We start from the raw sequence: 24,688 nt of genomic DNA on the forward strand, positions 1-24,688 counted from the left end.
CCCCTCTCCGCCCCCCCAATTAAATATCAGTGCTGGGTTGTGGGTAGGAGCTCAGTGCCGGAGGCCATGAGGGATAAAAGCCATCCCAGGGAAGCAGTTAAAAGCCAAGGAGCGACAACAGCAGCGGGGGGTTAATTCAGAAACCTGCCCGTCTTGGGCTCTTTTTGTTCACAGGGCTTCACCAAGGCAGAGCCAGTTTTATCATCAAGCCCCCCCACTAGTCATTAGCCAAGGGTTGGAAAGCAAATCCCACTGGCAGTACCCCTGGGCAGGGAGCATGAGGAACTCAGCTGGTCCCCAGGGACCTTGCACATCTCACAGATCCCCAAAGGCCAGGAGTGGGAATGGAGCAGCCATCCGGAGGCATTAGCAGGGTGCCAGGCTCCTTTTGGGTGCTGTGAAGGCTGTCCAGGCTGCAGGGGGGATGCTTTGGGAGCCCCCCCTAGCTGCTGGAGTCTTTCTCCATAAACCTCCTTCCCAGCTCTGCTCGTTTCCATAGCGACCCCACAAGTGAAATTTTCCATCCCGGATGCCAAATGCCTGTGGATGAGGCACAGCCCTCCCAGGGTTACCAAATATAGACACAAAAAACCCCCCGAGCCAACACTCCCAGCCATGGGGACAAGGAGCAGCCACGGCCGCAACGGAGCTGGGGGGTGAAAGCAGAGCATGGGGCTGAGCCTGGAATGGCAGGGATGCTCAGCTGTGGGGGAACAGCTGATCCAGCCCCCGATGCTGATGCTGGTCCGTCCCCCCAGCACTTACGTGGTCTGCATGAGCTCTGGGTTGGGCACGCACTGGAGGCGGTGGGAGAGGAGCTGGAAGGCACTGCTCTGGGGCAGCAGCATCAGCAGGCCATAGAGGGCCTTGATCAGGTAGGGGTTGTTCTTCACATCCAGCAGCTGCAGGCGGAGATCTGGAAGAGAACAAGAGGATGGGAAGGCAGGGAAAATGCATTTCATCTCCAGCTGCAATAGCAGGTTCCTCCCACCCCCTCTGATAGTCCTGGAGAGGCTCTAAGCCTCTGCCAGCCAAGGGGCATTTGACGGCACCCCTCTCCCCTTTCATTAACCCATCCATCTTGGTGTCCCACACTGTCCTGAAATTCCTCTCCTTGACCAGCCCCCTGGGGGCAACTGGCTCCCTAGTTTGCCACTCCTGATACCACTCACCCCTAAGGCTGCTCATGCTGTCTGCCTGAGAACACACATGTAACATGGGATTGCTCCTCAGCTTCTCCAGATTTAGCAGAAATACCCACCCTCACCCACAGGGCCAGGTGACACCCTCCTGGGGACTCTCTGGAGCAGAAGGAATCCCCTTCACTTGGTTCTGAGGGTTACTTGTGCTGGGCCTCAATTCTGCTCAATAGAGGCAAAACCATCTTCTGGCTCCATCCCTCGCTGTGCTCATGGCAGAAGAGTCTTCTGGAGCCCTAAATACAACTGAAGGGGCAGCCCAGGAGATGGGACAAGGTCTGTGTCTCAGCATCTCACCTCCTGGTTGTCACTTGTACCTCTGGTGTCTCCCAGTGAAGGGAGTCATCACCAGGGATGCCACTTATTTGGAACACGTCTGTCCCCTACCCTGGGATCTGTTGAGTACAGTGAGTGGGCTGGGGAACCCTCAATGAGTAATTTTGGGGCATGCAAAACTACCACAGACACGTGGGTGCCTCACACATTGGGACAATCATCCTGGGATAGGGTCTACAGGAGGAAGCATGACTGAGGGTCTCTACTGCCTAGCTGCTCTAAACCTCTTCCCTGAAATTTTCCCCAGTATCACCTCAGACCATAAAGGTGCCCCACAAAGTCCTCTCCAGGACATTTCCCAACAACCTCAGTGCCCTGCTACACCCTCAAATGAGAAGCCCAGGGGCAGGAATCTGACATAATGAGAAATCCCCCAACAGCTACAGGTCACCCTGTACCACATTCCCTGCCACCATCCTGGCTCCCAGTGTCACACCCCTGAGCCCCTGGTCAGGCACTGCTGCATTACCCAATGGGGGACCCACAGTGCTGGATCCTGGAGAAAACACCAACTAGTTTTTTAGGGCTTAATTCTTCATTTCTAGGAAAAACCCCCTTTTTTTTCTTGCTAAGGGCCCCAGCAGCACCCACAATGCCATCCTGTGCATCCAAGGGTGGCACAGAGGGTTCCCCCCACCTGATGCCCTCCTCGTGCACCCATGGGGAAGCTCAGAGTCATCCAGGCCCCCTCCCCCCATCCCTTCCCCCATCCCTTTTGTTGGATGCCAGTGCCTCTCGCTCCTTTAACCTATATCTGGGGGGCAACGCCGCCCCCCCGTGCTGCCAGCGTGCCCTTTTCCCGGCGGGCAGCTCCAGCGCCGGGCAAACCTCCCGGCAAGAAGTCTCATAACTTCTGCTCTATTTATCCGTGCGGCGGCTGCCGCCCGCAATGGAGGCGCGGGGAGGGGGAGCCCCGCGCGCCGCCCCTTCCCCACCCGGGGTTTCCTCCTTACACGTGAATATGGGGCACTCGATGAGCTGCACCAGCTTGTCCACCTCGGTGAGGAAATCCACAGTGACCTCCAGATCCCCGCTGGATGTGGCTGTTAAGGAGGTTACCTTGGAGAAAGGTGGCTGGGCAGCAGCAGATGGCCGGCGCGGGCGATGCCTGGTGCGGACCGCGGCTTTGCCAAAGCCTCCCTGCACCCGCAGCTCCTGTGGGATGTGAGCGGGCAGGGAACAGGCAGGGCTTGCACACAGGCAGGGCTGAAAGGTCTGTAGGGTGGCCAAGGATGATGGAGGGAAACAGATGAGCAGGCAGGTACAGGGGAAAAGGCAGGTTGCCCAAAAAGCTGAGAGCAGGCAGGATGAGTATTCGAGGGATGACGCTTGCTTTTACCCTCCTGGCCCATGGGGATGGTGCGCTCCCAGAAGGAATGCCAGTGTGCACTGGGAAGGGAAGTTGAGCGTGTTATTGAGCATCTTCGTTTGGAAAACTACTCAGGGAGGCTTGGAGTTTGCTGGCACATGAAAATAATCATTCTGCTGCAGGCAGATGGTGAGCTCACCAGGGATTGTGCCGTGCTGGGCACTGCCTGCTCCTCACCAGGCCAGGAGGCCAAAACCTTCATCTTCCTGGGAGGAAGAGGATATTGAGGAGCCTCCCCTCCCAGGCAGGGGAAGGTCAAGGCTCAGACAGTGCATGCCTTCCTCTCTTTTCACCACAAAGAAAGGGATGACACCAGGGGAAGGGAGCTGGCACACACCCAGCACAGGCTGCCCTGCCCTGGTAATGATGGGCTGCAGGCAGGAGGCTGGGCTGGCCTGCGGAGTGACCTTGGTTGCCACAGAGGGACCAAGGGCCAGCTCAGGCTCCACCCTGGCAGAAAATCCCCAAAGGATACAATTTCTGGATGAGGTCATAGGCATGCTTATAGTTCTGGGTAAGGAAGCAGAGGGACACGGTCGTCACGGGGTTGTGACACCAGGACCGGTACAGGCAGCAGAAGAGGTTACGGCTTTCCTGGGGAAAGAGAACCATTGGGGTTTGGTCACCACTGGGAACACAGACATGGCATGGAGAGCCCCAGGTACCCAACACCAACTTGCCAGGCTGGCAAGAGACACCAAAACACTAAGGCACATTTCTGGACCCACCAAGTCCAGCACTGGCATGAGCCTCAGCCTCAGGAGACGGAGACCAGGTCGGCTTTGAGGTGACAGCCTCATGAGGTGGCCCTCAGGGCTGCTGTGCCCACTACAGGATGAGGGGCTGGAGGACAATGCTGTCCCACCCAAGGGGACACCCCTGATCACTGGTTTTCAGCAGGAGAAGGAGGAGGAGAAATCTTCCTCCTCTCCTTTCTTGGATGTCACTGGTGCTGGCGGCAGCTGCTCAGCAAATCCTGTGGGCACGTTCCTGGGAGGGAGAGTTGAGGGACTGTGGGACTCTCCTCCTTCTGTCACCTGTACCACAGACAATGAGAGGGCAGACCGAGGGAGGCAGCAGCTGCTTGAGGGCTCAGTAAGCCCATTCCCGTTCCAGGGAAAAAAGTAAGAGCTGGGCAGAGTTGGGCACATCTTCAAAGCCCATCCTCAGCTCCTGAAGGGTAAATGAATAAAGCAGCTGCCTGAGCTCCAACTCTGAGACCTACCAGGCAGGGACTGAACAGCAAGACACTCTCCCAGGTGGCTGCCAGGTCCCCACCACCCCCATTATGTCCCTCCAGCTCTAAGCCTGCTCCAACTGCCCATACCGGGGTCTTCAGGTCCTTTAGTTGGTTCCTCAGCTGGAAGAGCTCGGAGGACGTCAGCAGGATGGTATTGAGGGTGTGGACCATGGTAGAGGCGAATTTGAGGTCCTCCTCCCTAAGCAGTATATCTGCCATGGAGTGAAAGATGTTCTCTGCATTCAGAAGTAGACAAAGCTGCCTGTGTATCACAGAAGAGAGAAACCAGGGGAAGGATGGTTAATAAGCACAATCAAGACTCTGATGTGAGTCCAGTTCTCCAGAGAGAACCAGAGAGGAGATCTGGGTGCATCAGAAGTTGGGTGAGTGTGGTGGCACCAGAAGGGAGATGCTGTGGGGCAATACCAGGCTCTGCATTTGGAGGATGCAGTTATTCACACCAGGACAAGAACAAAAAACCATAGCTGGGCTAAGACATGCCCCATGTCATATTACTTTGGATTCCCCTGGTCATACTGCTTTGGGACCTTGCTGGCACCCACTACTATGGCTCGTGCCACCTCAAGCCTTCCCACAACCTCCCTCAAGAGGTTTTGGTGCCATTTCCAGCCTGACCAGTGTAGTGAGTGTGCAACAGCACCACTGCAGATGGCATATGATGGCCCAATCAGACCAGTATCCCACTGACACTGGGAACATCCCAGTGAATGTGGCTAGCGGGGAGAAGCAATTAATTTTGGCACTGTGCAACCCAGCAGCCCTGGAGCCAGAGGCTGCTCTTTGAACTCCTCCATGCCCCAGCTGCCATGAGATCCAGTAATGAGCAGCTGCAGAGATCCAGCTGGTGATGCTGGAAGATTTCTCTGCTCCACTGGATATCCTGCCAGAAGTGCTCTCCCCAAAACAGTGTAAACAGCACTGCGGCCCACACTGATCTGCCTGGCTGGGTCACAGCAGGAATGTCCTGCTTAACAAGCCTTGAGGCATTCCCAAGATTTTCAACATTTTTTAGTCCAGAAACTAAAAACCCCACCAGTTTTTTTTTTCTTCCACATTTGTTTGGATTTGGGAATTTCCTGTTTTTCTCCAGGCTCTTGCCTTCCTGGGCAGTTTGTCTGAGGACACCTGAAATGCTGCCCAGTGCCACCTCAGATCCCAAATGTGGGGATTGGAGAGACACAGGGAAGCCCACCTGGCTCCTCACCATCCCAGCTTCTCCTGAAACTGGGATGCTCCCTGGCTTACCACATTTCCTCATGGGCTGATAGGGAACCCTGGCACCAAGGCATGCCCCAGAGCAACTCTGCTTTCCTCCAGCTTCTACCAAACACAGTTAAACCAGATAATCTTAGCTGGATTCAGATTTCCCCCTGGAGGCATCTCTGAGAGGATTAAGAGGCAAAACAAGGAGCAACTGCTTGGGCTGCTGGGTGGGAGGTGTTCACTAGCTGCCTGGTTTAGCCAGGAGGTAGAAGGCACACCTGAACCTCCCCTGCCTGAAAGTCACGTTTTCACCTCCTGGGGTAAGGAGGAGGAAGGATGTGAGTTTCCACCCCCTGTTCCTGTGAGGACACACCAGAGGAAGACTATTTGGCTAAAGTTAAGACTCCAAAGACCATACCCTAACGCCTGGTGGTTTAGGGACGCAGCAGCACAATGAAGAAACAGATCTTCCCTCCTCAACACGGGGAGGAAGAAACCCCCATCTTCTTTCCACCTCTTCGTCCTGCCAAATAATCCCTTCCCTCCTCACCCAGCCCTGGCTGCTCTCCATCGGCAGCTCCCGCATCCCGCGTGGCTGCTGCCGGACAATGAGATGCTCTGTGCGGGATTTTATGTAACCCAACCCAGCGATCGCCCTGGACCCCGCTAAAATGGAACGGGCTGTGATAAATAAGCTCATTTATCCCAATTATTCTTACGTAACCGGCTGCATTCATGGGGATGAAAACGCTTCCCTGATTTCTCGCTGCTTGGATGCGGGCTGGTTGGAGGAGGGAGAGCGGTGGGAAAGTGAGGCATGGAGGGAGGAAAGGGGAAGGCAGAGGCTTTTAGTCCAGCCTGATGGAGCCAAAAGCAAATCAATAGCTCAGCATTGCAGGCAGGATCCAGTCACTGCCAGCTGCAGCAAAGCAAGCCCAGCCTGGGCAGGACCAAGCCCAGCCCAGGAGTAAGGTGGCTCCATGCTAGCCTTCTCCAGCAAAGGGGGATAACTGGATGCCCCATCCTTGCCAAGCTTCCTCCAGCAGCTGTGCTGGGCACTTGAACCATGAAGTGGGATGGTTTAATGTGCCCAAAGGAATGGGTTCTCCAGGGACAAACACTGGGATGGTTTTAGCCTCAACAAGTGAAATGGTTGGTGTGCCAGTACAGCTGGGACTGGCTGCAATGCTCATGGCTAGTGCGGAGCCGGTGTTTTACACTTCCAGGCAAGAAGACCATAGCAAGAGCTTAAGCAAGAAAAACAGTGCCAGGGAGAACTGAGGGCAATTCAGTGACCCCCAAGTCTCCCCCATGACAAAAAGAATGCCTTTCAGGTTCCCCCTCCGCTGGTCCTCCATGGAAAAGGAAGGCTCTTCCTTTTCATAAATAGGAGCTCTGCCATTTGGCTAGTGAACACTGTGCTTGCAGTGAGCAGGGGGCTGAATGTGAGCTGCTTTTTAATTTCAGGACTGGTTTTGATTAGTGGGGAAAGGTTAGGATTCTCCCCGCTCCTTTCAGTGGCACTGGGGAACTGGAAACTGTTGGGGTGTTAGGGAAGTAGCTGTGTGCAGACAGAGACTGACCCTCTGCTTCAAAGGTGTGTCACCTCACAGGGATGCTGTCCTGTTTGGGCACCAGCCCCTATAGCTGCTCCCAGGTTCTCTGGGATCCACCAACAGAATGAGTCTGCCACTGCACAGCATCCTCCTGTGGCACTGGCAGAGACCTCAAACTCCCCTCCATGAAGTCCCTTGGTCGGCATATCCCAAAAGCAGATCCCAAAGGAGGGGACAACTGGCTGGTCCTGCAGCTGCTGGCCTCCATGACAGAAGCCAGCAGCTGAGGCCAACTGCCAGCACCAGGTGGCTGCTGGTGGGCTGGGAGGGTCCCCAGGAGCCCATTCCCTGGGAGGCTTTGATGGCATGAGGGGAACGCCAGGCTGCCTGGGAGGAGGCAGGGACAGAGGCTAAACAGAAGACAGGTGGCTTCAACTGAGATGCCGGAGGAGTGGCTGTGCAAGGGAACAGGGCAGAGGGGACAGAGAGTGGGAGCCATACCCCTTATATGTATATATACATAAATATATCCTGGATATATACATCCTATAAATATGTGTGTCTATATACACACACCCCTTGAATATATATATATACCCATATATACATGATGTGATGATGGAAGGAACTGGCTAATCCCCCTGAAGCATCATTCCAGCAAGATGCCTCTCCCTAGAGCTCTCCCTGCATCCCTGTGGGTGATGTGCATCCCTTTGCCCATGGGGAGCCAGAGAGTCCCTAAGGATCTTTTGGTATGGAGGAAGAGGGCAAGAAGTGTCCCCAGGGAGGCAGGAGCTGCAGAGCATCATGGTACATATTGGTTGTATTACACAGCCAGCAGTGCAGGCACACGGCGATAATGAAATGTGGTATTCAGGCCATTAAAATTTAACTCCTTAAATTAAAAGGGTTATTCAAGCCTTTCCGATAGAGCCAAGGAATGTGGCTGCAGGCAGATGGGAGGCAGCATCCACCTGCAGCGTGACGATGGGGGACACCTCCCAAGGGACCCAGCAGGTCACCTCCAGCCCCTGCTGCAGTCACAGGACCCTGCTCACCCCCTTGTCTAAAGGACTCCTTGACAACACGAGGCTGGCCAAAGGAAGAGCCACAGAGGTCACCACAAGATTTGTGAGGCCATGTCACCCTGGGATCACACTGTGAGTCTGATGTAGCAGCCACCGAATTGCCAGCACAGCCACGTCAATCACAATGAATTCCCATTATGCAAATGGTCACTGGGGTGGGATGAGCTATGGGAACAAGCAGAACAGGGATTACAGAGGGGCAGGGAGCTGCTGCAGGGCAGTGTGCTGGAGCCCAGAGGATGTTGGCGAGATGGGGTGGCTTTAGAGCCACATCTCCAATTAAGGACAAGCCCCGGCATCCCTCCCAGCCCTCTTGCTTTGACAACTCGATGCCTGGAAACCAGCTAATCTAAACATCATCATTTTAGGGAGCTGTCAGAGTTCCCATCCTGCCTGCTTGTCCCTTTAACCACTTCAGCCCCATCCCCTGCCCCAAGCCACCATGCAGGAACAGGGTGGCGGAGCCTCAGGCCAGATCAATGCTTGCTTGAAGAGGGTGAACATTTGTTTTTCCTTAAAATCTAAAAAAAGTAAGATGAGATCCAGTCTCAATGCAGAACCATCTCCTCCTCTGGTGTCTGTGGGGTGCCTGGGGGGAAACACTGGTCTCATCCTGTTGCCTGGCCCTGCTGAGCACCATCCCGCTGTGTTCAATTAAGCAGGTGCTTCTTCATTAAGCAACAGTGATTTGCTTTATTAGCTCTGGGCTAATAGACACGGGGCCCCAGCAGGGAGAGGATCATGTCTCGTCCCACTTCCAGCAACTGGGACAGAGCCTGAGCTGTGGAAGGAGCTGGCTGAGACCTGGGAGAGATGCTCTGAGGGGTTCTGCTCCACTTTTCTACTCATGTGTCTCAAAACAACTTCCACATCTGTGAGGAGGGCAGAGCCCCTCCATACTTCCTCCCAACACTCCTCTTCCTCTGCTCCCTTCCTCTCTCCTCCCAAAGGCTTTCCTCCACCCTTCCTCCACACCCCAGGCTCCCCAGCAGATGCCCTGGCTTAACACACCTAACCAGGGAATCCACAACCTCTGTGATACCCACTGCCCATCCCCAACCCCTTGAAATTCTCCTGCCAGGAAAAGCAGCATCCCCAGCCTAGCCCAGCAGCTGAGATCCTTTAGGAATTTGCAGAGGAAGCATAGATAAAATTAGGATGGGAGGAGGAGAAGAGAGCAAGTGGGGAAGGCAGGAGGATGTCACTGTCCCATCCTTTCCCTCCATATCGGCAAAGAAAATCCCAGTCCTCCATTTTAATCCCCCTCTTCCCTGAATCCAGGCTCCAGAGCTGCTCCTCCGGGCAAGGGAAACCATGGCAACTCCAGCAGCTCCTGCTTTACAAAATTCATAGCATTTTATGTAAGGGATTTTAAAGGGTTTGTGAGGTTTTGGAGCAGGGGAGCTCCTTCTGCAGGAGGCAGGTTTGGGGAAGAGAAGGACCCCATCAGCTTTGATTTCTTGGAATGCTTATCAAGCTCCCCAGGGTAACTCGGTGAAAGCTGCAGACCAGAGATGTGCATATCCCGGGAGGAGATGTATGGATTCTGGGAAGGAGATGTGTAGATCTCAGAAAGCCGGAGGAGACAAGCCCTGCGATGCCTTCGCTTGAAAAGGGAAAGGTGCAGAGTGTTTCACTGCAAACAAGAAAACCCTCCCACGGAGCGTCTGCTTGGCAGCAGCCGTCAGTGTGACAACTGCCGAAGGAGCCGTGGTGCCAGCTCAGCGCTGGGCTGCGGCTGCCTCAGCGTAAGGCACTCCCCAGGGATCCCTGGGGATCCCCAGAGCAACCCAGACGGATGCCTGAGAGGAACACAGCACAAGTGGACATTTGTATTTCAGGCCAGCTTCAACTGGTGAAACAGCATCTTGATCCTGCAGAGCCTCAGCCCACGGCTTCTGCTCCTCCTGGACACCAGGCCACCGGGAGGTTCCTGTCCTGGCTGGCAGGATGGCTTCCCCACTGCCATCTAAAGCTGACAGTCCAGCCTGAAACTGGGCACATCCACCTTAACTCGTGATGAATCCAGCCTTGTTCCCACCTTGGACATGCCTGGAGAACAGTGCCTTTCAACGAGATCACCTTGAGTTCTCCAAGCAGATATCCAATACCTCTGGACATTTTTATGATCAGTGAGATACCTGCAGCTCTGTATCAAAAAGGAACAGGAAACAGGGCTGTAGCAAGGAGAAGGAAGAGTAACATCCTCTGGAATGGGCCAGAAACTAAAAGACAACTAAATCTGGAAACCTGATGGTCCACTCAGCCCAAGGTATGGCCCAACTTCTAGCATAACACTGCTGAATGTGACAGCTCCTTCAAGATGAATCCCACTAGACAGACAACCAGCACCAGCCTCCAACTGCTCACGCTGGTGTGTGCCAGGAGTTTCCTTGGGGAAACTTTATAGTGACTTACAGATAAAGGTATCCTGTCCATAGAATTCTGGAATGGTTTGGCTTGGAAGGGACCTTAAAAACTATCTCACTGCAACCCCCCTGCCATGGGCAAAGACCCCTTTCACTAGACCAGATTGCTCCGAGCCCCATCCAACCTGGCCTTGAGCACCTTCACTGATGAGTCACTGATGACCTGCAAAGCTTGCAAAATCCTGTAGGAATATCTGAACATCTACAAAAGGCTCACTTGAAAAACAGGCAAACCACGCCTTCCAAACCCTCCAGGAAAGCAAAGAAATTATCCCCTCAAAGGACTTATTTTCCAACTTTTAAACTTGCCAGTCACCCGATGGCAAAATGGATGGCAAAAGCAAGTCTTGCCCTGGGCTCTTGGGGCTTCAAGCCCCAGGCAGGAGGCACCAGCAGCAGCATTAGGGCACATGCCCGGCTCCAGCCACTACCCCAGCTGAGAGGAACAACTCATGTTCAACTGAGCCCTCCAGATCCTGTTCCCAGAGAGGCACTTACACCGGGCACTGATGTTTTCAGGCAAGCTCCGTTTGGAAGAGGAGGAAGGGTAGAGGCTGGCTTGGGAGTGGGGGAGAACTGTAGAGCAGCAGCAGATCCTTCCTTCGAGACGTCCGCTTCCCTTTCAGGCTGACAGCTGTGGCCTAATTTTCAAGAAAACTGACAAGCGCCTTATTTCTCCCCCTATAATTTCTCATCACTGCAAATAAAATAGGTTAAAGGAGTGGGTACAAAGCTGTGGCAACAAGAGCTGGGAGAGGCTGATCCTGTTCAGGGCGTGCACAGCTTGTACAGACATGGGAGCTGCGGTCCTTGCTTATCCTTCCCATCACTTTGCTTTAAAATGAAGAAATAAAAAGTGCTTTTTTTTCCTGAAAGCATGGCCAAGGAGCAGGTTGCTGCCCTAGAGGTGGATGAGCCTTTGGATCCCCATGCAGGGATGACAAATTTGGGGCAAAATGGTCCTCCTGGCTATCTCTACACCTCCAAAAGCAGAGGGATAACCTATGGCAGGAATACACTCTGAGGGTGAAGTTTTCCAGAGGAAAGGAAAAAAGGGACTGGGAAGAGCTGGCAGCCTCCCATGGCTCAGGGATCAGCGTATCCTGGGGTGGGAGGTGAAGCTGCTTTGTCTCTTCTGCCAACAACTCAAGCACATCCTGGAGCTCAGGGAAGGAAGTGCCCGTAACTTAGCAAGCCCTGCTGCACTTCCTACTCAAGTGTCAGCTGAAAAAAATACCCCATTTATGCCATGCTTTAGACACCCCAGATGCTATTTCAGCTTTAGTGCCAGGCTTGCCTCCATGTCCGCTGTCTCTCAGCATTGCATTGGATCACAGTGCCTGCCCTGCCTTCTCAGCCAGGATCCCTGGAGGGATCCCAAGGAGGGATGCAGCCCGAGGAGCCTTGCTCCCTCAAACCCTCCAAGGGCCATAGATGCATGAGAGGAGAGCAGATGGATGCTCCCTGCCCTGCCAGGACCCTAAGAGAGCACCCAGTGCTATGAGGGGACACGGTCCAAGTGAAGCTGAACACAAGGAGCAGCTCATGCACAAAGGGAAGGAGCACTGAACGATAGGAACTCCAACCAAGGTGGCTTTTGCACAGCTCTGTGCTTTCAGTGGGAAGTTAAAGATATCCCACCCAGAAATACCTTATCTGAGGATATCCCATCCTGGGAGAAGAGTGCTCAGCTGGACCTGTGGCTGAGGTGAGCTCTTCTCAGTTTTTAACTGAGTGTGCCCTGTGCCTGGGGTGTAACCAAACAAGATTCCCTGGAAGACAAGGTGGGGGAAAAACACTGTTACTCAGCCTGATTTCCTGTCCTGGCTCTTCCCTCCACAAAGGTGAATAAACCGAGTTGTCACAGCTGCAGAACCAGAAAATGAAGCACCATCAGAACACCCAAGCCCCAACAGTATCAGACAGGTCAAGCAGCTTCCCCATGATGAGGAGGATCCTCACCCCATCAGCCAGGCAAAGAAAATTAGGGAGACACTTTGGAAGCTGCTTGTGCTGAATCTCTACTCTCAAGAACGTGACAAAGAGCAAGCAGGGAAGCTGTGGGCTCCTCTCCCCACTGTCCAGTTTGCCTTCTCCCAGCTCCCACCTTCTTTTCCTGCTTTTCCACAGCATTGCTGCTGTGATCCTAGGGGAAGCGCTGGGAGGAAGCAGATTTCCCTGCCTGGGGACCTGCCCTTTGAAGGAACTTGGCTATTTTGTGAGGATTTTCCTCTCCTACACACATTTCCCTTCCTCCCCTCCACCCTCTCACTGACCCAAATTAGTCCCAGCCCACGCCGGCACTGCAGCTCACATGTGGTTCCCATTTTTCTACAGGAAAACCCATCAAATCCTTCCAAGCAACTCCAAGTACGGCTGGTCCTGGAGCAGCTTTGGTGTGTTAGCACAGCAAATTCATTTCCAGGACCTGGTGCACGCAAGCTCATCCAGCCCCTGCAGCTCAGTGGAGGCATCTCCTGTCTTTCCCTGAGGGTACAGCCCCAGGAGGGAGCTGGCCAGGGCTGGCCCAGCTCATGCTCTCCCAGCAGGGATAATCCTTTGACAGGGCAACCAGGCTCCTCCCTTGTCAAGGTCACGCTGTTGGTGACTGCTGGTGCACTGTGACTCCAGAGCCAACCTCTTCCCTGGGGGAAACTGGGTTTTCCCCTTCAGGCTCCTACTTCATGAGGCTGGGAGGGTATCAGAAAGTCTTGAATAATGTCTCAGAGCCTCACTGAATTAAAAGCTCAGTAAGCACATGCTCCTGTGGGCTTGTGGAGCCCACTGTGCAATGTGGAAGAGGCAATTTGAGAGCTGGGGGCTTTTGGAGGTACAGTGGGGTTGCTGGCTTCCTTCCAAAATCCCGTAAGAGCGCGAGGAGAGCCCAAAGGGCATTCACAGTGCAAGCCTGGAGCAGAGGGAGAATGTAGGAAAGCAGAGCCTGTTTGCCACCACATCACCGTAGCACTGTTCCAGATCTCCAGGCATGAGGATTTACATGGCAAGCTGGGGAGAGGAGGTTTTGGGGAGCAGAGAGAGTTAAAGGGAGGCACAAAGGAATGGGCTGGAGATGAGAGAGAAGAACTGGGCATGTTCACCACCCTGCTCTATCACCCTGTGCCTGGCTGGAGCCTTGGGCTGGAGGGAGTCCTTCTTTCTGCTTTGCAAATGGACAAAAAACCCCAAACTAAAAAGCTTTCTCCGGTTCCTTCTCTCGGCGAGGCACGAGGAGGGGGATGGCGAGTGCACAGTTCATTAAAGCCGGAGGGCAGGCGGCCAGCGAGCATCCTGGCAGGCAGAGCAGTGGATTTTCGCAGGCTCGCTGCCTCCCGACACAGAAGCTTCCCTTGTAGCACTCACAGCTGTTTGGATTTTACCCGAGTTCATATCACAGTTTATCAAAGAGGCTCCATTTTTTTTCCCCTTCTTTTTTTTTTGCGCTTTGCTGAGTACAAGCCAAACGGTTCCTGCAAAAACAAATGCAGGTTTTGTTCTGCATTGCAGTGGCATGGAGGGTGGGAGAGAGGAAGAGGTGACACGTGTCCCCCCTCCAGCCCTGATTCACTTGTAGAGGGATTTTCAGGGCATGGGTTTGGCGATGGGAGCTGGAGGGGGCACAGTGGAAGCAGCACATCCACAGGAAGGAGCAGGAGTGGGTCCTGCATGCCAGCATTGGGTGTCTCCAGATCATCAGGGGGTGTTGGGGTGTTTGGCCAAGGAAAATGTGTGTCCAGAAGAGCTCAGGAACATCCAGGCCTGGGAGGAGGGTTTTGGTCAGCCCCAGCTCCTGAGGCTCTTCTAATGAGGGGCTGGAAAAGTGAGGACAGCACAGCAAGAGGAAAGGACAAGACTAGGGATGAGGTGGGAGCCAGGATGGGGCTGGGGGGACACCAGCTCACTGCAGTATAGAGGCATCCTGTGGTTGTGTTACCACCTTATTACTGAAACAAACACCCACTGGCTCTCTACAGGATATTCAGTGCATCCCTTGCTATCCATATCTGTGGCTAAACCCCTATTTCCCTCCCGACAGTCCTGCTTACTGGGATGCTGGCAGCCCTTCCCTTCCCTTCCCTTCCCTTCCCTTCCCTTCCCTTCCCTTCCCTTCCCTTCCCTTCCCTTCCCTTCCCTTCCCTTCCCTTCCCTTCCCTTCCCTTCCCTTCCCTTCCCTTCCCTTCCCTTCCCTTCCCTTCCCTTCCCTTCCCTTCCCTTCCCTTCCCTCTCCTCTCCCAGACAGAGAGCATGGCCCTGGGAATGCGAGGCAGGCTAGTCAAAAGTGATTTAACACGCACCTCACTGCCAGTCTGCCCAGAGCACTGGATGGATATCTGTGCTCCACACTCCTCCAGCCCTTTACTCTCCTCCTTTCTGATTCCTCATCCTGCTTTTAGCAGGTTCAAACTCACTTTGTGTCTTTTTCACTACTTTTTGTGGAGAAACTGGTGTTGTACAATCTGCCCTAGCCTCTCAGAGGCAGAAGACCTTGTCATGCCCAAAAAGAGGGACTGGCACCCCAGCCCCACGGCATCATGCACAGCTCTTCATGCACCCAGTGTGACCTGCCAGTGTTTGTCCTCAGCTCTGCCCTCTTTGGTATCCAGCTCTCCACTGGCCTCATTCCAGCCGGACTTTGAGATCTCAGAAACAGTCGGAATTTCCAGCCAGGTGAACTTTTCCCGTCTGCTGGAACTATAAATCTGTGGCCCCATCACGGGACTTGGGATTTTCCAGCTCTCCAGCTAATGCCATAAATTGGCTGAACAGCCTTATATGCTCCAGCCTATTTCTCCCATAGTGGATGGAGAACCAGCCAGCCCCCCTGGCCAGCCCCCACAGGGTTCAAGAATAGCACCAAAGGCCAAGGACAATCTCCAGTCAAACGGACAAGTCCCACCAGGTGCATCACATGGGAGGTGGTTGAAAAGTCATGCCAAGGCCTCTTCCAAGCAGCTTAACCTCAGAAAACACCCTGTGAGAAGGTGTCAGGTGGTGGGGAAGTTTGTTTAACAGCTCTATAAAACAAGCTGAGACAACCCCTTCGTGCAGCCGCCTGGGGAGCAAAGTGCTGACTCAGGCATCCTCTTTGCCTCAGGGTGCCACTGCTCTTCGAGAAATTGGCCTTGATGGGCTTCAAAGTTAAGCCCTGCACTTTCAAAGCATCCACACACGACATGCATAGGGATGTCTCCAGCCACTCAAGCACATCCCATACTCTGAAGGGTTCATTTGCTGGGGCAAGGTACATGAGCCATGAATGTCTGAGCTTTTCCATCTCAGAGAGCAGCAAGAAGTCAGCTGCTTTGGTGCTAGGCTTGACTTAGCCAGCTGAACCGGCTCCTGCAGCTCAGACTGACCCTGGGGACAGCACAGGAACTGCACAACCAGCCCTGGGGAGGTGCAAGAGGGGACAAGACAGCTCCTTGCAAGGACAGGCAGCCCTATCCTCACACTGTGCTCTGAGCAACAACACTGATGTCCATGCAGTAGGGCTTAACCTCTCCCTTAATCCCCCCATCCCATAGTGCTGGTACCAACCAGCAAGCATTAAATCCAGCCTGTAAATCTCAGTGTGAGCTGAAAAGCTCGGTGCCGCTCTGCTGCCTGCCTCCTGACCAGGCAAGCAGCTTTCCCTCCACAGGGCTCCTGCCTGGAGGACAGCCGTGCTGCTCCAAGGAGCCATGTGATGATTTGGAAGCTCCTCCGCATTCTTGTGCTGTTCCAAGAGGTCAGCAGCTGAATGGGAATATTTGCTTCTTGCTTGAGGGCTCTGGTGAATCCAGGATGGCCACGTGCCAGCCAGGGCAATTAGTGAGAGGGGTGGAAGACCTCAGATCTGTTTATCGAGGTGGGAGGTAACACTGATGCTCCTGCCTCTGACAACACTTTGAGAGCAACCTTTGAGTGCAAACATGCCTGGCTTGAGAGGAGAAGGCAGCACTTCTTACTTTTGAAGGCAGGCTAATTTTACTGGCTTCCAGCCTAAAAAAAGTCACAAGTGACACTAAGAGAGAACTGACGCCCAAAGGAACCTTGTCAGCTGCAATGCAGAAAACTGATGCCAAGCCAAAAAAAAAAAATTTTGGAAGAGATCATGGGAGCAGGTTTCCCTCCTTCCTCCAGGGCAGAGGGACAGGACTGCATGAGACTCTGTGGGATTTGTACCACTGGAATCCTGTCAGCAAACCCTTTGCCCAGATACTCATGAGGCATCTAAACAGCTTTGAAGAGCTTTCTCCTGGATGTTCTCTTCCTTTCTCACAGATCACAGATGACAGGGAGTTGAAAGGAACCCACAAGGATCAAGTCCAACTCCTCCTGCTGGGGCTCAGCTTGGCATGTGAGCCACAGCCACAGGCTTTCTCTCTGTGAGGTCCCTTTGGGTTGAGGGAATCCTAATCCTAAGATCCTTGGCACAGATGGTTTGATGGGCACTGGATCCCACTTGGGAAGGCAGCAGACTGATCCATCTCTTTGATGCACGAACAGTGCTGGCAGAGGGACCATATGCCAGTGTTGGGTTATCTTGCAGCCTGGTGGTCACAGGCAAAGGAGAAGAAATCCTCTGGATACTTCCTTATGAATGACAGAAGTTTTTGGAGCTATTTCTCTGTTATTTTGAAGGAACTTTATGTTTCCACTTAGCTCCACCCTGTCTTCTCTGGCATCTTGAGATACCTACCTTGGGACTGGGGTTACTGATGGTGAGACCACCCATCACAGCCCCTCTCTCTGCCCAAGACAGGCTTGGAGGGTCAATTCTGTCAGCAAGGGCTGCAGGTACTTCTCCCACCCATGTCCCAGCATCAGGCAGGCTCTGGAGCAGTCCTACATGTCTTGGAGGCCATAGGTCCTTACAGAGCAAGAGATGGTCCCACCTTCTGCAGAGATGACTGGTCAAACCCCACTTCCATCCTCAAGCACACAACGTACCATAACCTCTGTCTCTAGGACTCCGAGGACATATCAGGAGAGTGACTAAAGTCCTTTCAGAGTCAGCAACCAAGCAGGAACAAACTTGAATAGGATTAGAAATGAACTACCTTTAATCGCAGACCCCCTACATGACCTCACGGACCTTAGAATTTGCCCACCAGCAACGTGACAGGGAAAACTGCTGTGCTGTGCTTGAATAAAACCCCTGTTCCCCATTTCCCTTTCCTGTGAACACTAATCCTTCAGCTGGAAATCATTGCCTACATGTAACAGGTCTATTTTCCCTCCCTGTTTCAGTGTTCCCAGGCCAGCCTGGGAAAGAGGCAGCAGTGGTCCTGGACCACACTTCAGCAGATGCTGTCCCAGTCTCTCAAGCATCCCCCTTACGCTCTCCAGCTCGGAATGAAACATCACCAGCATCTCTTAAGTCAAACATGAGGCTGGCTTCTCACCCTGCTGTGCAAAACAGCTGAGCTGGCTTGTGGACAGGGGAGGGAGGTAACGTGGGAACGCGCATACGGCTTCAATTTGAAAAGTGGCTAAAAATAGCTCCATGAGGCTCCCACGTTCACTGAGTCTCTCCGGCAAGAGATCAATCTTTGCCAGAGTCCTGTAAAAGTTCTTCTCCTCTTTTCTCATCTTGCTTTTTCTGGAAGCAGCAGAGATGTAGTTTACACCAGTCTTTTACCCGCCCATCAGTAGGTTTCAGAGTTAATCACTGGTACCTGAGGGCATGGCACACCCTCCCAGAACCACCACTTTGGCTCCAGTCCTGCATCTACCCCATACGAACAACAACAACGTGACTTGACAAAGGACAGAGTCATCTATTTTTTAATTTTTTTTTTTTTTTTTGCTTTACCAGATTTTTTGGGGCATGAGTCACTGTAAAAAGCCTTGGCTTGCTGAGCTGCTGTGAGCCAGTCCTACCGCACCTCTGGCTGGCTGGTGGGAAAACTGGGCCTGCCAGCCAAGGCTTCTCCTGCCAGAGCCCGAGGGAAAAAGTTGGAGGTGGCCACAGTACAGGAGAGCTTTTAAATGGGACCCTGCCCAGGCTCACTGTCACTCTGGTCACCCTCCTTCCCTAACACAGCATGAGGCCACTTTCCCTGCCAAGGGTGGCTTATCCTAGGGGCTGTGCTGATTGGGGAGAGAAGAGTGGACACTGTGAGTGGGATATTGTCTCTAGGATGAATCCAGACTTGGGCAAAAATTACTGCCCAATCAGATAAAACTCCACACCCAGCTCAGCTTAGTGAATTTTGGGAGCCCTGCATGCTGTATTTTCCCACTGCAGTGATGGGACCCCTTCATCAATACCTGGCACACCCCTGTGCCTTTGGAGAGGTGGCTCTCTTCTCCCACAGAATCATGGCTTGTATCTCATGCTCTCCCCCTGTTCATTTTGATGCCATATCCCTGAAAGCAAGGGCGGAAAACCCAGGGTCCTCCAGCTGCTTCCCCCAACCTCCTCACTGATTTCTTCACCTCGCCTTGACCATTAACCCTGTTATTTCCCAGCAAGCTGAGGAATGGATATCCCTTGCACCAGATTTTATTGCAATAAAGATGACTCCCTGCCAGCTGCCATGACACTTGGCATTCCAGCCTTCACAACATTTGGCTCCAGCCTCCGCCATAGCTCCTTAAAAAGCTGAAGCAAAATCTACCAACCCTATGCATTGAAACACATGGCCTTGGATGAGCGAGCATCTTGCCAAGCCGGCTGGAGGGATTCACTCAGCTTGGCACTCCGAGGGCAAGCCTGTCTCTGTGCTCCGGCTGGTCTAGTTGTTTCTTAACGAAACAGGCTCTGACAACACTGTTTAATAAGGAGCCACTTTGCCTCCGGGGATGGGAGAGAGAAATATGGTGCTTTGACATGTGAAAGGCAAATCTTATTTGCTCCAAAACCGTTTGTTGGAGAGCAAGGGAAGCTTGAGGAAATGGTTTTGGCCCTGAGCAAACAAAGTACTTGGGCTGCTTGACCCTGCCATCCCCATCCCAGGGCTGCTCAGGGGCTTCAGTGAGGTGGGGTGCTCTGACCTGATGATGAAGGCTCCTCTGGTTTCCAGGAGTTTCCGTTCACTGCTGAAGCGCTTGAGCAGGTTGATCATGAACTTGTAGAAGTAGGAGTTCATGGTGGGGGTGGAGGGTGAGCACTCCAGGCCTTTTGTACCTGGGGAGGCAAAGGGAGAGCAAATTAGACCTGCCAGGGCCCTGCTGCCAAAGCCTTGGTGAGAGAGCAGACACCCCAAACATCGACACAGCACCGAGAAGATGAGGGCCAGGAGCATGGTAAGATTTTTCAAGCCTCATATAATCACATCTGTTTGGTTCAAGCAGAACCAGCCTGGTCTTATCTCTCTCCAGCCCAAGGGAAAGAATCTTATGGTGGTTGCAGCCCTGGAAGCAGCACCTGGGGTTAAAATGGGATTTTTGGGAGTTCATCCCAGAGCTATTCAGCTTCAGTAGCTGCTGCAAGAAGGAGTGCCTGAGGCTCTAAATTGAGCCAATCCCATCTCCTCAGATATGGCATGTACACTCATCCCAAAACCACGAGATTGCTGGTCAGTTGAAGAGCCTGCAATCCATCTCCACAAGCCACAGATGCCCCGAGCCCAGTGTGCATGTAGTGGCAGACACACACATTCAGGCTGTGGCACAGACACTGCTTTACACTTGGTGATGTGATTTTCCTTGAGAAGGAGCCACTTGGTGTTGGCAGGGAGGGCAGGGAAAGGGGCAGCTCTCAGCTCAGGGAAATATCCCTTCCAAACACAAGAGCAGGGAGCTGGCAGGTAAAGATTGCTTTTCCCACAGTGAAGCCCTAGGGGAGATGGTTTATTTAGCAGGACAGTGCTCAAAGCAAATGTTTGGAGAGAGCATTTCAAAAGTGACTTTGCAACAAGCGGAGCTCTCTCTGTTAATTTCTCCTTCGGAAAGGCCATGCCGAACTGTGATAAGAAGGGAAGCCAGCACACACAAGTACCCCAAGGCTATCCCCACCCACTACTTCCATCAGATAACCGAAGGAAACCTGAGCAGTTTGATTTATGGATGTTGTCTGCTTCTACGGACACTCAGCGGAGCATGGAGCAGCCAATTAAAGATGCAATTAAGCTGCCAAAGCCCAGGAAAGCTGATTGAAAAGCTGCTGGTCTGTTCTTATCCTGCCTCTCCCAATGATACACATGAGATACACACCGGGCAGCTTCTCCAGGTTTGGATTTAGCATCTAAGAGAACATGCAGAGCCAAAGAAAAAGGAAAATGAAATACGAGGTCATCCTGACCAGAACCCGGTGTCTCTGCTGGAGCTGTGTGTTCACCCACCCCTTGGTATATTTGTAACCCCAAGCCAGGCTTTGAAGCAGGCAGCTCCCCCAAGCACAAGTGTTCACCATCGCATCATGTTTCCCCTCAGCTGCAGGGAAGATGATCTGGGTAAAGGAAAAAAAAAGAAAAGGGATCCAGCTGAGCCAATGTGCTCCAAAACAAAGGTGTGTTTGTTCGAAGGCAGGGAGTACCCGGTGTGAAAATACAGCCATGCCCCACGTGTCGTCACTGCAGCTGCTCAGCACTGCTCAAAAGGGAGCAGAGACACAGTCTGAAGGTGACATGGGGTAGCTCTGCCTTCCCACTGCACCTGCCTGCAGCTCAGCCTCGAACCTCCCAGCAGAGCCTGGGAAGGCAGGTGAAGATCAGCCAGAAACTGTCTTTCAAAGCTGCAAAACTGGTATTTTTGCCCATTTTCTCAGCAACTCCAAGGCATCCAAACCTGGCTGTGCTGCAACATGAGCTAGCAGCAGGTAGGGCATCCCACCTTCATCTCCACCAGCTAACAATGCACGAGTGCTGTAGCTTGTCTGGAGAAGGTCTGATCTTGGAGCTTCTCCCTTCTCAAGACCCTAAAAGTAGTCTCTCGAGCCCCACAGCAGTGTTAATGGCACAGTGTTCCCCCCACAAAGTAAAGCCAGTTTTGTGACACATTGTCACCTCGCATGCCTTCTAGCCAAACCTTCCATATCCTAAAACACATCCCAAAGAAAAAACAGGAGGCAGCAATTTTTCTCCTCCCTGACAGGACCAGCACTTCTGCTGTGCACAGGACAAAGCCCAGGAGCTGTATGGCTGCAGGACAGACCAGCCACAAGCACCTTCAGATATGTGCCCTGAAGTGGTGCAGCATCTCCTGCATCTTCAACTGGAGACTGGGAAATGACCTGCTGGATCAGCTGAGTATCCAAAAGTCAGAATTGCCTTGGAGATCAGATCCCAGCTACAGTCTGCAGGATCTTCAGTACCGCTCTTTTCTTCCATTGACTGGTTCCTGAACCTTGGACCCTTCTGCCCAGCCTGGCAGCAAGGAAGGAGTGGGATACAGAGATGGTGAAAACAAGTCTGTGCCCTGTTTTTCTCAGGAGAAGAAAGCATGTGAGTCTACCCACTCCAGGGAGCCTCTTCACCATCCTCTGCCTCTGGAAGCACTGAGACTGAACCCTGGAGGGATCATTTCTCCATCCTTTGCCCACCAAGTGCATAGCAGCTATGCCTGCATGTCCCTAAGGAAGGTTTCCACTGTGGCACACCATGCCAGAGCAGCCTTGCCAGTGCTCTCTAGGGCTAATGCTAGGAGTGAGAAACCACTGTGTAGGAGTCTGCCAGGCTGTAAAAAGCTCAACCAAACCTCAGATGGAATTTAAACAGGCAATACTTCTTCCAAGCAGGCAAAGCAGTTCCTTTCCAAAGCCTCTCAATCCTCCAAACGTCCTGTTTGCTGTGTTTACAGTATGTCTAAGAAGTGGCTGGCACCTTGTGTGCCATGGTATAACCCTTCCTGGTGTAGCCCGGAGCTCAGCTCGCTGCCCTGCGGGTTACAGCTCAGCACAGAGGCATTCCCAGCCCGACAGAACTGTAGGAGCAGCTTGTCAAGTGTTTCTCTGAAGCACGAGAGACAAGCAGGAAGAAGTGTTAAGAAAACTGTGGCATAATTAATTGAAGCTTGCACCTCTCCCCCTTTCCCTGAAGCAAGACTTTGCAGATCCGTAACCTGCCAGATCTGCTGTTAACGTAGCTGGGGCTGGTGGCACGTCACGGCTCTGCTGCCTTTTTTTTTTTTTTTTTTTTAATCTGCCGTGGAGGAGGGAGCTGGAAGAAGAAGGATCTGTGCTTAGAGGAATGATGAAACTCAGTCCAGACAACCACTAGAATAGGAACAAATGGGAATTTTGGGCTCAGAGGAACACCAGCACAGTGAAACATGATAAAAAGCATGTGGGAATTGCAGCTCTATGGCTGCAGTGGGTCCACATCAGCCTGGGTCCTTATAATTGAATCACAGAAGGGACCTTAAAGCCCATCCAGTTCCAATCCCCCTGCCTTGGGCAGGGACACCTTCCACTAGATCAGGCTGCTCAGAGCTGCATCCAATCTGGCCTTGAACACTTCCATAGGGCAGCCATAGCTTCTCTTGGCAACCTGTGCCAGTAACTCATCACCCTCACAATAAAGCATTTCTTCCTAATATCTAAGCTAAACATATTCTGTCAGTTTTACACCATTATCCCTTGTCCTATCAATGGCTACAGCAACCTCCTGCAGCCCAGGATACCAGGCTAACAAATCCTTTCCCTGGATTCCCTTCACAGACAGGGGCAGAGTCAGGGACACAAGCGGGATTCTTGGATCATCTAAGTCAATACCAACATCTGTTCCCCCAGCCATGGGTGCCAGCTCGAGCGGAGTACAGTGAATGTCTGCAAACCCCCAGTGCATCCCTGAGTGCTCACCAGCAGCTCATGCTGTTCCCATTGCTTGCGTGGCCACACTATAAATCAACTGAGACAGGCAATTAGGGATCTATATTAAGGCCCTTATAAATATATATTGTACATCATTCTGGAACATTCGGGCTGTCTGGCTGCTTGATGGGCTGAGCTGTGTCGAGACCTACAGTACCCAAAGTGTCCCCACATTGCTCCGGGTGAGCCTGGCAGACTCTGACACGAACTTGGATTTTCCTATCTCAGCCACAAAGTTCTGAACTTCACCCTGGCATAAAACATAACTTCTATTAATTTACTATAAATGGTTTCAAACCAGTCTTAATTAAAACCGGTGTGGACTTGCTTAACTCCATTGAAACCAAACTGAAATAAGATTGGAGCAGAATTGATTCCTTTCCGAAGTGAGCTAAAGCTGGGTAAGCTGGTTAAAGAGTATCCACAAGGGTATTTGCGGCGGTTTAGCTAAAATGATTTACCGCAATCTCTAATTGAAGCAATTTCAGCTCGGATATAGGGAGGGTAAGCTAAGAGTTGGCGAGGCCAAGCATCCTTCCCACCCGAGTGCTTTCCCCAAGGCATCATGTTTCCAGCTCAGCCCAGAGAATGATCTCCCTCTGCTCCTCTGGGAGCAACAGGGATAAACCCGGCGGCAGCCGGAGCTGGTCCGTGAGCCCTCAGCCCGCCTGAGCGCCAGCGGCGTGGGAGTCGGCGCTGCCAGATGGTGCTCGGCGAAACCCCGGGCAGCAACGTGGGAATCTGTGCAGCGTCTCCCCCCGGCAGCCTTCCCCAGGATGTTTTGAATTTTAGCTTTTGCAAACACGGAGCGGTGAAGCCTCGCGGAGCAGGATAAAAATAGAGCCGTAAAAAAGGCAAATCCTCCCCTCCTCCCAGAAAGCCGGCGCAGGGCGTAGCTGGAAACAGATGTGAACATGTCGGCAGCTCAGCTGGGCTCTGGAAAACCTCCACTCTCCCCTCTCCAGAGCACAGGATGCTGCTGATGAAATAAACCCATCAAAATTCTGGATTGCATGGCCAGGGGCTGTGCTCAGCCTGGTTTTGCATACATGGATGTTTCTCCCCTTTCAACCTGGCTAAAGAGCCATGGGTTTGTAATTCCTGAGACTCCAACATCTCCACAGAAAGGGGTCCCAGATGGGTTTGGGTACAGATTTTGATGCCAAACCAAAATATTTTGCTGCTTCTGGGTCTCCCCACCTTATGGAGGGTCTGTGCTCATGGCTGCCTTGGAGGAAGGCAGCAGGTAATGATAATCCTGATGGTTTTCCTGGGAAGGTTAGCCGTCTGCTACTGCCTCATTTTTCTTTGCTAAGGTAAATTGATAAGCAAAAATGCAGCAGGGGTATAGCTCTGCCATTGCTCAGCACAAAGTACCCAACAGAGACGCAAACCAGAATGGTTAAGCTTTATGGTGAGCTTAGAGTGGGTTGAGGCTCCTGCATGCAAAGGTGGAACATGCAGAAGATAATCTGCAGGAATGAGCAGAAATGGGCTTTGCCATTTCCATA

The 24,688-nt window shown here is 52.7% G+C and overlaps 1 protein-coding gene across 1 annotated transcript in view; it reads right to left on the reverse strand.

Moving 5' to 3' along the window:
- The window catches only part of VAC14 (VAC14 component of PIKFYVE complex), a 58,795-nt gene that overhangs the window by 1,581 nt on the left and 32,526 nt on the right, over nt 1-24,688 (reverse strand). Inside the window, exons 14-18 of the mRNA XM_063410634.1 lie at nt 19,421-19,553; nt 4,232-4,406; nt 3,380-3,498; nt 2,489-2,568; nt 766-916 (exon numbers count right to left, since the gene is read on the reverse strand). Coding sequence (XP_063266704.1) covers nt 766-916; nt 2,489-2,568; nt 3,380-3,498; nt 4,232-4,406; nt 19,421-19,553 — 658 coding nt within the window. The remainder of the gene's footprint in view (nt 1-765; nt 917-2,488; nt 2,569-3,379; nt 3,499-4,231; nt 4,407-19,420; nt 19,554-24,688) is intronic.

This window comes from Prinia subflava, chromosome 13 (assembly GCF_021018805.1).
Source record: "Prinia subflava isolate CZ2003 ecotype Zambia chromosome 13, Cam_Psub_1.2, whole genome shotgun sequence".
NCBI lineage: Eukaryota > Metazoa > Chordata > Aves > Passeriformes > Cisticolidae > Prinia > Prinia subflava.